Source organism: Onychomys torridus, chromosome 2, assembly GCF_903995425.1.
Source record: "Onychomys torridus chromosome 2, mOncTor1.1, whole genome shotgun sequence".
NCBI classification, from domain to species: Eukaryota; Metazoa; Chordata; class Mammalia; order Rodentia; family Cricetidae; genus Onychomys; species Onychomys torridus.
This window is the reverse complement of record NC_050444.1, coordinates 118,513,067-118,527,636: the sequence shown is the minus strand read 5'-3', so window position 1 is coordinate 118,527,636 and position 14,570 is coordinate 118,513,067. Positions and strand designations below refer to the sequence as shown.

The window sequence follows — 14,570 nt, the reverse complement described above, 5'->3', positions numbered from 1 at the left end:
AACCATCCTAAGCCACCTGGAGCACTGTGGGACTTAGAGGACTGAAATCACACTGTGAACCTGGGAGCACCAAGAGCTCAGAGGTGCAGCAGAGAAGAGACAAGCTTACCTTGGGGATGAAGAAGTTCCTGAACTTAATTTCACACGTCACTACATGGGGAATGCTATTAGGGAGAAGATCAGTGAATCTCTGGACCTCATGAATCATGGCATCTGTGTAGGGCATCTGGTTCCTGTCTTGCATGCAGGGGCTGCGGTGTCTGCCAACCATATGATAGCTAGTTATAAACATGAGAAATGATGGAATAGCAAGAAAGTAGCATGTCTGTCACAATAAGTCAGGGCCACACAGTGCATAACTAAGGTGCCCAGCATTGAGTATAAACGTTGAAAGAACCCCCAATGAGTACATTTAGATATATAGAATTCAAAAAATATGGATTCACACCATCCTCACATTACATAGCTGCTATTTTGGGTGCATAAGTATGTACATGTGTGTTCATGTGTGTGTCGACAAATACACAGACGCATGTTCACATGAGTACACTGCATGTGGACGCAGGATGAAAAAGTCAGATATTCTTCAGGATCCATTCTGTTTGCCTCTTCACAGGGTCTCAGGGTCTGCAGCTGAGCATTTAGGGTAGACCCTCTGCCTGGTGTGCCCCTTAGTTCTGTAGTCTCCATCACTTCAGTGCCAAGATTACAAGCATTTTCACATAGATTCAGGGAAAAGTGATGTGTTTGCCACAATAATGCAGTACTACATGGGTATGAAGAAAGTGCCGATGCTACATTGTAAATGTATATTTCTTGTGCAGGAGTAAACTTAGATAAACATAATTTTTATTATATATACTCATAGCTCTATCAAATGGAATAGATATCATGAGTCATTATCATATACTAATTATTTACAGCCATAATATCAAATGATATGTAAGATAATTAAACATTTCAAACAATAAAATACAGTACAAGTAATCAAAAAAAAGAGTAGAAAGGAATGCTGGGTAAACTACAAATCTTTCTGACTAAAGATCGGTGAATTACAAAGATAAGGTGGGGAAGCAATAGGGAACCAGAACAGGAAGCTGAAGCCCCAGAGGCAAGCAGGGACCAGATCTCTAGGGGGTTGGATTGCTGATCACTTCACGAAAGGTTTTCAATTGTTCTTAAAATAACAGGGAATCACAAAGAGAATGCAAACCAGGGGTGAAGTAGAGTGGATAACTCCAGAAAATAGGTGTGGGAAGAGAAGGGTTTTTTCTCTCTGTTCTTTGGTCACAGTACTAAGTATTGTAGCTTCTTGGATGGAGCTGTCCTTCACAATGTTTGCCAGGAGAGCTGGCTTCATTCATTTGTTCACCTAATAAGCCCATTGTCTCTTCCTGACAGAGCTTCTCACATGCACTGTGACCCTGACACATGCCAAGGACATAGTACTGTGGAATGGATACTCATCTGTTCTTGGCTTCTGAAACTAGATAGTGGGCTTCCTAAGGTCAAAGGCTGTGTCGTATTCATCTTTGTATTGCAGAATCTGGTGAGTTTCAGCCACTTGTTGGAATCTCCCTTGTGTTTTGTGTTAGGAGGAGCTGATAGAAAAGGAAGGGCTCAGGTTCTTGTTGGATGGAAATGTGGACCTTGGATCACAAGTACCATTTGACTACTTACATTTCTGTTGAAAGTTGGTGAAATCTATGGGCACTCAAGAATAGCTCTAAGATACTTATAATCATTACGTATAATCTGGGAGCAGCACTAGATTTCAATTGTGACACAAGCAGGGAGATGCTTAGTGGAATGAATTTTTTATTGGTTATATTTGGCGTTTCATCTGTTTGTGTACCTTCTGTGGATCTTTTTAGGAAGCACTAGAAATTCTGTAATTCTTCCTTTACCAAATCTTCACTTAGGCACCATGAGGACTAAGAGGTGAAAAGCCTCAGATACTGTGAGATCTTGTAACATCATTGTTCATTGTTTTGTATACAGCCATTTGGATCTGGAATACTTCCTGAAGACCCACACACTAAAGGCTTCCTTCCCAGCCCACAGAATTATTGGGAGGCAGTGGAACCTTTAAAAGATAGGACCCATGCAGAGGGAGGTCTGGGAAAGAGGTTGTACCCAGGAGGAGATACTGGGACTCTGTTTCCCCACACATGCTTTCTGTCCATTGAGAAGTGAACACACATCCTGCTATGGCATTTCCAGGATCAAGTGACGTGTGCTAAAAATATCAGATTGCGAGGCAAAAGAAAGCTGTCCTTCTCCCAAGGTGTTTCATGTGTTTTGTCATGGTGACAGAATTTGAACAAGAAATTGATACCAAGATGTGAGCCCACTACTGCTGTCGCACTGGCCCAGATGGTTCAGAAGCCTTTGGAATTGGTTTACCTGAAGACGTTAGAAAACTTTGGAGAAGTAGACTGGAGAAAGCTTGGAGTAGCAGAAGCGGCGGTTCTGGCAGGAGTTCAGGATGTTGTAGAGCCTGTGGACAGAGAGGGCGGTGCTGATGCAGCTTTGGAAGGAATGAAGACACTGAGGACTGGGATAGATAGACATCACCATGTGGAAACTGCAGCAAAGACTTGGCCTCATGTTGTGCATGCTCTGAACGTCTGTGTGACATTGAACCTAAAAGTTGTGGACCAATTAATGGAGAGAAAATTTCAGGCAACACAGTGTTGTTGGTGGTATGGATATTGCTGGCTTCTTTAAGCCAGATTCACAGTGAGAATCAGGGACAAAAAAGCAAGCAGATGGGTTTGAAAAACTTTCAGTTTTAAATAAAACTAAATAAAAACCTTACAGTACAAATGTATTTAAATTTATAGTCAAAGGGAGTATGATTAATGGCCTTAAAAAGAAATATCTTGCATTTTGCTAGTATGGTTTATGAGGTACCTTGATGGTGCCACAGGAATTTCCAGGATTTCATCCAGTGTAGGCTCAGAACTTGCAAGGTGTAAACTCACTGCAAAGGCTTTCCCATGAAAAGCTAGCTCTTATGTGCCTTGTTTCCACAGATGCATAGGGAATTACTTTTCCTGGATTTTGCTTTCCTGTTTTTAGCTTAGCTGTGGTGTAAGCCCAGGTCATACAGCAGCAGACCATGACCTTCTCCCCATGATGCTGGCATTGTGATTCTCAGCCTGTTTCGCTACTGGGAGATGATGGAATCATCAAGAGGTAGGACCCAATTAGAGGATGGTGTGCCATTCTAGGTGTGCTGATGACTGGAAGACTGAGGTCCCAGTCCTTTCCTCTCTTTCTCTCTTTGTATTCTGACCACAGTGAGGCTAACATACATCTTCTACCAAGTGCCTGCCATGATGTCTTAAGGTACTGTAGTTTCAAAGTAATATGACCATGTGACAACGGGATTCAAACCTCTGAAACTGTAAGCCAGCATACCTCTTTAGCAGTCGTTTATCCCAGGCATCCTGTCACAGAAGAAAACTGACTAAATGATAGAGCTAGAGGTTCTTTGTTTTTTAACCTGTGTAGCTAAGAAACAATTTGTGTCATTATATTATTTTAATATATAAAATATTAACAAGTGGTATCAGCTTTTGTACATAATAAAGAAAGAAAATCAATTCCTTAAGACTTTCCTACTTAGCATTTCCTGCAGAGAAAATTCTCTAAGAAATCCATTAAAATAATTGATGCAAAGAGAAACATGGAATCAATGAGTCACTTTATGTCCTGTTATTCCTGGAAATTAACATTCATCCAAATAAATTATATACTAAAAATTATTTCTTATGTTAACATGGGCATTGGTCCTTAGGCTTGAACCCTACTAGTAATTTACAAATCAACAACAACAACAACAAAAAAAACATTTTACAGCAGTATTTGCTCTCAAGTGTTTGTTCATGAGATGGGCTTGCTCAGAACAGCAGTTAACGCATCTTCTTTGCTTCTGGATAGCATTCAAACATGCCATTATATGTGCTGCTAATGACTTCCTAAGGCATCACTAGTAGTTCCAGTTCTTATAAGAATTTTCAGTGGTTAATCAAAAAAATCCTTGATGGTTATATTCTTAATTGAGCAAGATTACTATATTCCAAAAAAAGAAAAGGAAAAGAAAAAAATGCTAAACAAGGAGTATATGTTGTAAACTGTTGTAATTTTGAACCTTTTGTTGTTACTGTTTTGAGATAGGGTTTTGTTGTACAGACCTGGCTGGCCTGGAACTTATTAGTGTCTGAGTTGCTTTGAATTTTCAGTAATATTCTTGCCCCATTCTTGAGAGTGTTGGCGTTATGGGAGTATGACACCAAGACTGTCAAGGATTCATATTCTGTGTAAATTTTTCTCAAATTTGATTACTCCCTATTACAATGGCATCAGCTCATGTCAACCATTCATAAGAGAAAGCACATGTGTCTGTTTGTTGTCTCTGCCACAGTCACCTGGAAAGCAGCAGTAATCAGACACAACAGTTCCAGAATGCAGATGCCAACTCAAAGGAGGATCTTAGTGCCAATTTGGCCAGAGGTCCTAATGGAGGACTATTTTTATAATCTCTACTTATTTTCACTAATTACTAGAAATTCTATCAGATTCATAAAGTTTATAGTTATTATACTCAAAATCTTTTGTCTGGCGATTGAGACCAATGACTTCACAATTAGTAAATGAGTATTCCTAGAAGGACATAGAGATGGGGGTGAAGATGTGTATTTAGGCCTTTTTGTGCCCCACGTTCTTTCCCCCATTCATACTATGTTAAATGTCAGCCCACACTGAAAACTTATTTATTTATTTTTTTTTTGGCTAGACTTCATGTCAATTATTTTCTAAAGCTAAGACTTACTTAGTGTTGACATTAATAACTCATAAATCAGTAAAATTCTGATGCATAGCAATCAATTTTTAGTTTTCTGTGTTAAGAAACAACAAACTCATGCCTCTGCTTTGTTATTTACCCCCTCTGTGGATGCTTCCGCATCTGAAATGCTGAGGAGTAGGACATTAAACTAGAAGGAGCCACAGCATGTACCATGAAGACATCCCACATTGGCTAAGAGGTACTGTGCACACAATGGTCTGGAATGTCTTTCCGGTCTAGTGGGTGCTGATGCCATCCCTAACTCTGGCAAACCCTTAATTCTCTGCTAAACAGACTCTGGGCGGAATCTGGAAGGAATGTGAGAAGAGTTAGCGAAATGAGTTACTGGACTGAAAATGAACAACCACTTCTAGAAAGGGGTGGAGGTGTCGGATTCAGGAAAGTGAGGGATGTCTGTTCCAGCTAGGAAAATGAAAGAATTAAATCAATATACTACCACTTCTAGGACTGTGGGGAGAAATCAGATGATGGTGTGGCAGGAGTCTAGGAGGGCAGAGGCGGGGTACAGTGCGGGAGGGGGGCTCATCAAAACGTGGCTCTGAAACTGGTCACCAGATTCTGATAAGAGGTGTCATAGGACTGATTCTACATCTACCTAGAGGGAGTGCTCATGGGAGTAGTCTTAGAGTGTTCCAGCTCTCTTCTAGTTACCTGCCAGGGAGCCTCATTCCAATGTCTAAGGCACTCAGCTGTGAAGAGAAGCTGTGGCGTGTGGTCTGTGGTGTCTCAGTATCTCACAGCAGAGCCTACAGTGTTCTGCCTGCAGCTAAAAGACACCGATGAAAGTCTGATGCATCTTATTTCTTCATTGGCTACTTAACACAGAAGACTTCTGACTGCTCTTTTGGTGCATTCTTGAGCAAGAAAAAGAGAGGGAAGAAGAGAGAAGAAATGAAAGATAGAGAGAGGGGAATAGGGAATAACTGCAAAGGGGCTCACACCTTCAGCTCCTACTCTGGGTTAAGTCGACACTGCTACACCGCACCACCATGCCATTACTTCTATCCAGAGAGTAGACTCTGAGGCAAAGGGAATGTGCCAGTAAGGGTTTAAAATGAACCAGTAGGGTGGGGACCAAGAAGATGGGACATTACTTTTCCCCAGAGGAGAGTCAGCATTTGCACACCACCTCAGAGAAGGCATGGATGCACAGTGTGACTTTGTCAGGGAAGTGGTGGGACTTAGAGAAAGGTGGCAGTCAAGGGTCCAGTCAAGGGTTTAAAGGGACAGTTACCCTTGTCATCTGTTCTGCCCTGTCACAATGTGGAAGAGTGGAGGAGAGGAAAGGGGGAAGGATGAAGGACTTCCATCTTCTCACTGTAAGTTGTACACACCAGCTGCTGAGCTGGGGAAGGGAGAGGTGTGGGGGAATGCAGTGATGAGGTAGGGGGTTGTAGACTCACACTGAGCTTTGTGTGGGGACAGGAGATAGATTTGACATGGCACATGGAAAGTGGTATTGGAGTAAAATTAAAACCAGTTCATTTCTATCAGAGCTCTGCCAAGTTCAGACAGTTACATAAACCAACAACATAATGAAGCAAAATTATTACACCTCATCTCCAGAATAAAAGATAACATTTAAGCTGAGGAAAGTACCCTTCCGCTGAACCCCACATAGCATCCTTATCTCCCATTTCTGGATGGCTTGGTCTAGTGTATGACTGTGGTGTGGGCTTTTAAAATGACTGTCACTGTCTTTCAAAATCTCAGTATTTCCTCATTTTCATAGCAATAACTAACGTGCCAAAGTCAAATTCACAGTGCTGCTGGTGGCAAGCACCCCTTCATTCATTATGGCCTTTGAACCTCTGTAGAGAAAAAGCATGGGGCAAGGGCCAGTTAGGTAAACAATACCTCATTTCCTGAAGCTTGCAGAGTGCTATGAAGTAGGTGTATAGGCTTTAAATGACTTTTTTTTAAATAAAATCTTTTTTTTTTTTTTTTTAGCTGAGGATGGAACGCAGGGCCTTGTGCTTGCTAGGCAAGCACTCTATCACTGAGCTAAATCCCCAACCTTAAATGACTTTTTAAATGGTGAAATATACAGAGAAGTTATTTTAAAATGTGTCACAAATAGAGGATTTTTAGAGTCATCATCTTGGACACTCTTAGAAATTATATATATATATATATATATATGAGAAACAGAGACAGAGAGAGAGACAGAGAGATTCTTTTCTTGTTGTTTGAGACAGGAGTTCATGATATATTCTACATTGGCCTGCCTTGAACTTGGTATGAAGGTGAGACTGGCCTTGCATTCTTGATCCTTTTGTCTCTACTTTCCAAATGTTGGCTGGGATTACAGGCCTGTGCTACCACATTTGCCCAAATTCCCTTTTAATTTTGGTTTAAGTATTTTGCTTTTTATGAAGCACATAGTGGTCTGTTTATTGAGACATAAATGTCATAATGGAAGAAAAATTTCAAATGAAGGTAATCTATCCCATTATTTATAATATTTACTGTAAGTCCAAGGCATGTAAAAATTTCAGTATCTTTCTAAATCATCCCCTTTTGTTATTACACTATGAAACATATGAAAGTATTCAAAACTGATTGCTTTAACTTTAATTTCCAACATTGGCCACAATAAAAACATAAAGTATCACTTCATGTGTTTCACTTTGAAATGTTGTTAGCAAGATCCAGTCAGCTTACCATGAGAGGTGAATGGGCTTGATTTTACTTATTTAGACATTGTTATTAGTATGTATCAACTGCAAGAAACAATGGCTTTCACTGTGACCAGAAGGTGGGAATCGTACATGCCATGTTGCGGTTGGGTGTGGGTGTCAGTTGCTGCCCAGCGAGGCTGACAAAGTTTGAAAATGAGTCCATATAATTATACTTGGATCGTTTTGACGTTTTGACTCCCATCACCTTCTCTCATCCCCCATCCTCTTCCTCTTCTCATGTGGTTCTTCTTTTACTTTGATGTCACTTTTTTTCTAGATTCCACATTTGAGGGAAAGCATGCTTAGAACTAGAAGTTTGGTCTTAACCAGTGGAATGTCTGACTTTGGGCAAGCTCTGTTACTGAGGCCTGACTTCTTCACTGGTGATAAATGTGCTTATTTCACTGGACGGTTCACCTGAGATCCCTGGAGTCATGTACGTTCTTGGTGAAGCTGGTGGAAGGGAAACATCACACTGTGTCACCCTAGTTGAAAGGCAGTGTAGACATTGACACTCAGCAGTACACTATTTGTGTCCTTACATCTCTCAGGATTCCAGAACAGAATCAAAACCACTACCTGTAAGTGAGGACATGAAACCATTCCTGCTTCCTGAAGGCAACATGAGACAACTGAGCTGCTAAGCCATCATGAGTGGACTGAAGTCATTGCAGAGATAGATTTTGCTCATTTATTTCTTGAACAGCATTGGTTCAGAGCCCACTTATAGACACAAGAGTGACGACTTATGCAAGGCACTATACTAGGCACAGGAGAACAGGGAAGGGTATTTTAAAATGTTTCCACACCATGGAAAGTTTTGAGAGCAAATCTCTATCCATCAAGGCCCTAGAAGGTAATAGACTATCCTCCTGAAGGGAGTAAAAGAGAGATAATTGAGATATTATTTACAAAAGGTATGTGCAGTGGGATACCTTGAAACTAGCAGCAGTGGGAAGCTGCTTCCAGTTCTGCCCTCAGGGAAGTCTGTGGGAGCTGGTTCTAGAGGAGAGTGTTATAGCCATCACTGTACTGTGGCCAACATGAGGTCCCTCTCTTTCTTCCTGTCCTCCAGGCTCTGTCTCTGCGACTGCTTTCCTTAGGCTGAAGGCATCCAGAGTTAGTATTCCAAAGGGATCACAGACACCACACCTGCAGAGCAGCCTTGCAGGAATGAGAAAGAGAAGAGTGGACTTATGGGGGGAATATCTTTCTATATGCTGTGAAAATATGTTGCTCTGATTGGTTGATAAATAAAGCTGTTTGGTCTATGGCAAAGCAGCTTAGAGGCAGGTGGAAAATCCAAACAGACAGGAAGAGAAAGGAGAGGCACAGGCAGATGCTGCTATCCACAGCCAGGAGAAGCAAGACATAAAAGTACTGGTAAGCCACAAGCCAGGTGGCAAAGTATAGATTTATAGAAATGGGTTGATTTAAGATATAAGAGCTAGCTAAAAGGAAGCCTGCCATGGCCATAGTTTAAAAATAATATAAGCCTGTGTGTGTTTATTTGGGTCTGAGGGGCTGCAGGACCAGCAGGTGAGAGAGATTTGTCCTGACCATGGCCTAGGCAGGACACAGAAAAACTTTCAGCTACAGTGGACCAAGACAGTCAGATGAGGAACATGCATGGAAACATCTATCTCTCCTATTTGCCTTTTTAAAAAATGTAACTGATTTGGGCTTGTTTGTAATTTGGTAAACTGCCATGTAGTTTGCAATGTCTCTTTTTTCCTTGCTAGGATGAGTACATTGTTAAAGGTACACGAATTTGTACTCTAAACTCTATCATTCAAATAATTCAAATATATAAAATATGTTTCCACAGTGAAGGCCTGACAAAAGTACTCTTGTTCCTCAAAAAGATTTAACATTTTCCTGAAGCATTTTATCTTTCTATCTGTAAGTTTTCTTATCATATTTCCATCCATATATGCTACAGTCTTGACATAATAAATTCTGATTTATCATCTATATACCTAACCTCATTAATCAATTTATTTTTTATCAGTCACCTATCATCTATTGATCATCCATCTGTCTTTCATCTATCTACCTTATCTATCATGCTTCTATTATTTATGTGTCTATCTATCGATCGATCTATCTATTACCTATCTATCAACATATCTATCACCTCATCTATCCATGAATCTATTTACCTTTCATATATCATGGTGCTGGGGGTTCCTTTATATTTTGAACACTTTATTATTCTGCACTGTCTCCATTAAACATATTCTTCTCATCATGCAACATCAAGAAAACCAGCTGTGACCCTCTTCTAGTTCCTACGGTTAGCATTTTACATGCCCCTTAATATTCTTTGCTTTGTTAACATTTTCACAGACTTTGACTTACTGAGTATGAACAAGTCCTCTATCCCACATGTAGGCCTAAACTGAACTAATGTTTTAGTTTAGGAGTATGAATTTTTTGTTTGTTTCTGATAAGCCCTGTGGGACTATCAGATAGACTAAAACTCCATGATGCCAAGATCTTTACTTACCTACTTTTGTTCAGCTTTAGGCTTCCTTAGAATCAAACCATAAAGTTCTGCCTGCTGCTGTTCAGTCTGAATGAGAGAAGCATAGTATTTATTATTTATTGCTGTAGACAGAGAGAATTCTTTTCCTCAGCATATTGAATCAAACACCTAAGTGTCTGTAGGGTTTCCTCTTTTGCACACCTACAGAGGCAAAGCTCCTCCCCTCCCCCCACTTCTATCTGTAGCATCAGTTTTGCTGCCAATTCCTGCATAATATAGTCAAATTATGTGTTAGGAATTCAACCTCGGTTTCCTGGGTGACTGTACAATGCCACTGCTTAGTATTCCTACTCACATAGCTGCAGTCTTATCATGCTTTTAATCTACCTGTATCTTCATGGTAGATAAGCCAAATTTTCACATCAAGCATATATTAAGAGATGAAATGTATAGAATGAAAAACAGACAGGAGTTCTTGAGCTCAGCAACAATACAAAACATTTTGAAGCCAATATCTCATGATGGGTATTTCCTAGGCTCCTTTTCTTTCTCTCTCTCCCTCCCTCCCTCCCTTCCTCCCTCCCTTCCTTCCTTCCTTCCTTCCTTTCTTCCTTCCTTCCCTTTCTTTTTTAAAAACACATCTGCTTTCAGTTATGTTCTGCAGACTCTGAATTCCTTGAATTCTTTTGTCATTTTCTCTGTGACTGGACTTTATATTCATGCCTCTTTCAATAGTCTTTATAAGCCCTTGGCTGATTTTCCTCTGGAGCTTGTAGAATGAGGAACCCCCTTAAATGTTAGCAATATTGAGACTCTGTGTTTCTTCCAGTAACCTACCTGGGATAAATGTCATGTAGTGAATCATGTCTACCACAAATGGCCTGGTATGACATGAGGCAGGAAGTCCCACTCTTTCTAAGTATTGTTTTCTGAAGTCACTTATGACAATTACTGCTTGTGTGATTTCCATGTGAGGAGCTGAAACTGGTGTAAAGATTGAGATAAGATTTCTTTCCTTACATGTACATTTCCTCCTGTACCTTAGTTTGTATTAGATTGCTTTTTATGGAAAGTACCAGGGAGCCATAGTCTTTAAATTTTGAATCTTACATGGCTTTGCTATTTTCTCAGGCCAAATAATTTTTGTAACATTCAGTTCTCTCATTAGGCAAAAAGGCATGAGCCAATCCTCTCTTCATTGCTGTCTATCTGTCTGTCTGTCTCTATCTCTGCCTCTATCTCTCTCTCTTTCTCTCAAGCACTTTACCACTGAGTTGCCTCTCAATTACCAAAACATAACAATGTTTTATACCTTATAGGAATAGCATGACATATTTTGTGGGAAAGTACTTTTTGATTTATAAAGTCTTATACAGATATATACTATTGTTTTTTAATATTTTTGAGACAAGGCTTTACCTTGTAGTTCAGTCTAGCCTAGAACCTTCTGCCTTATCCTTTGAGTGCTGGGATTACAGACATGTACACCATGTCTGGTCATATTCTTCATGATCATTGGTTACCTGGGAGTATAATTGTTACCTCCTATCCTTATTCTCTTTCTATGAATATTTTTGTGCCAGTTTCTTGGCTTCTTGTATGTTTTCAGTCTCTCTTTTCAGAACATAAAGTTTAATTGGCTTCTAAATTGTAGTACTTGCTTGTATATGTGCACTGTATACATCCTGTGTTATTGAAGGAATCTATCACATGCTTTTACTTAACTTAGATACAGAGCTGAATTTTCATTTGTGTTTTTCATCCCCTAGGTCTAATCAGCAGTCAGCAAAGCTGCACGGAACAGCAGAAGTCCCCCGAGGAGCTATTTCCCACTGCTATGATGAAGAAGAGCAGGAGTGTGATGGCAGTGACTGCAGATGACGTAGGTAGTGGCAGGGACAGTAAAGAAGCTACTCCAGAATTCCATGCAAAGGCAGAGAAGGGTGTTCCGTACTATCACCATGTGACATCATGTTCTGATGACCAAGACATGTCCAGTACCTGGACCCAGCACTCTGTGAAATGGATAGTAGGAATAATTCTCTTTTTGCCAGATGAGCTGATTCATCTTTCCACACTGTTCCATCATCCACCATCAATGACCTTCCCATCATGTGCAGCAAACTCCTCAAAGTCATTTCCCATGGTAGGGTCATTAGCACTAAGAAGGTTGTGTTTTGTACACACTCACTAAGCCTTGTGCTCACAAGTGTTCCTCAGACCAGCAACAGGAACCTCACCTTGATGTTTATCAGAAATGCAGAGTTTCATGTCTCATCTCAGACCTGCTAATCACTCTGTTTAAAAACAATCCCGGAATTTCTATCATGGTTGAGAAGCCTGACTCTAAGTCATTTGAAGTCTATCAACATACAGTCTTCATAGCTTTGGTTCTTGTCAGGTGATATTGTTTACCTCCTTGCTTCCAACTGACCACTCATTTCATTAGTGTTTCATGGCACGTCCTTACCCAACTATTATTTAAAATTGATATAAAATTATATATCACCAATCAGATGTGCAAAAGAAAAGTAGGAAGGAAAGGAGAGAAATAAGTGAATTCCTTTGCTTTCTGTAAAAAGCCAGAGGAACAGTGAGTTTGCTGTGGTATTGTGACTCATTTTACCTTTGAATTCCTATTTCATAGATGGAAAGAAAGCCCATACAAGATTTTATTTCTAATTGGTATAAAAATTGTATCTTGGGGGATTGCCCAGTCTTTCAGATGTCTCTCCATTCTTATTATTCTTTTAACTACAAGGCTCCTGAGCAGAGTAGGGAATGCCAAATTTAACTCTGTGATATCAGAAAGGGTTCACAGTGTAGTGGTGGCCTGCTCCTCTCCTTGGGTCTTTGGCTCTCGATCACACATAAATTTGCCTTTTACATTTCTTACACTGGTGATGGATGGTTGTGTTTAGATGGCTGTGTTCTGCTTAGAATGTCTACTTGGAAACTTCTGGAATGGAAAAATCTTTTTTTCTTAAAAAGAAATTTGGCAGTTCCCCTAATACAATTTATCCACCATTCTGACTGATTTCTAGCATTCTGATTTGTTTTAAAGGTTAAAGTGGAGCAATGCTCATTACTGATAGACAAACCATCTGTAGTAGTTACTTTTCTTGTTCCGGCTACAGAATGCCCAATAAAGCAACTTTAGGATGGAAGGATTTATTATCATGGTGGGCAAGAATGGTTCTTCCCAATTTGGGTGGTCCTTCCTCCCTCAGTTATTGTAATTCAGGTAGTTCCTCACAGACACACCCAGAGGCTTGTTTGCTGGGCGATTCTAGGTCCTGTCAAGTTAACAATTGTTAACCATTGCAACATCTTTTTCCTTTTTGTTGTATTTTTAGAGAAATAATCCTGATTATCTCCAAGGAAACAAGAGAAGTTACCACAGTCAAAAGAGGAGGAAATTTGCAAAATAAGTAGAAAAGAAGGCCGTTAGTCATTTCCTATCAACCCCACCAGAACCACAGTGGGTCAATAGTACATAGGTTTTATGTGTCTTTAACCACCTGTCACTAGCCTGTATGGAGTGACCTGTAAACTAGTTCCACGTCACATTGTGAATCTATGTAATATAAATATTAGTAATGAAAAATAATTCATCAATAATTTTTAAAAGATGGTAACACTTTAGATATATTAAACTAATTTGCTAAAGACAACTTTTTTTTTCCTTTGATTCTTTAAATATGACTCCCAGGAAATTAAAAATGACACATTTGAATTCCAAGCTGACCTCATTTCTGAAAGTCAGTGCCAGCCAAGTCAACACTTCCCTCTTCCACCCAGGCTCTGAGCCTCAGCACATATCACATTGTGTTCCCCAGTCTCTCCTGTCTCACTGGAACAACAGAAGCTTAAATCTTATGTACCACACTCTTCAATTAAGCTTTTACACTACAGTCAGACACAGTTTGTTATATTTTAATTTATTTTAACTCATCAACTTTTTATTAAATGATTTAGATATCCATTCAATACTACATATACAATATATATATATATATATTAGACATTGTGTGTCTAATATGGCTCTAGGTTCTGTAGGGAGATTCAACAATAAATAGTACAAGTTCTTGTTCACTTTGGCCTTACTTTCCAGAAGGAAGGTGGAAATAAGTTAAATTACAAAACAAGCCCAGCTGTGATAGGGCTATTGTGAGAGCCAACGTTACATTTTAAGTTTTGATTACTCTGCCTGAGAGACCCATGAAACAAGAAATGCCTCTGATCTACAAGCCCATTGCCCAAGGACAGATAGTTTCTGAAATGCTGGAGGATACTGTTTATGGGAGATAACAAGTCATAAGTTTTCATTCCACTGAACTGTTTGTTTGACCCATCAGCCCCAGATGTGCTTGATCACATGTGGCCGGGAGGTTCACACTGGAAATATATCAGGATGTATGCTTGTCCCTGATTGGACCTGGTGGGAAAGGCAATGAACTATGGGTTTTCCTTCTTAAGCCCTTGACATACTTGATCCTGGGCCATTTCCCAGGATCCTGGGAAT

At 39.9% G+C, this 14,570-nt stretch overlaps 1 protein-coding gene across 1 annotated transcript in view; it reads left to right on the top strand.

The window, feature by feature from the left end:
- Window positions 1–14,570, top strand: part of Pde4b (phosphodiesterase 4B) — a 546,203-nt gene that overhangs the window by 77,128 nt on the left and 454,505 nt on the right. The window contains exon 2 of the mRNA XM_036177953.1: window positions 11,815–11,927. Coding sequence (XP_036033846.1) covers window positions 11,883–11,927 — 45 coding nt within the window. The 5' untranslated portion in view covers window positions 11,815–11,882. The remainder of the gene's footprint in view (window positions 1–11,814; window positions 11,928–14,570) is intronic.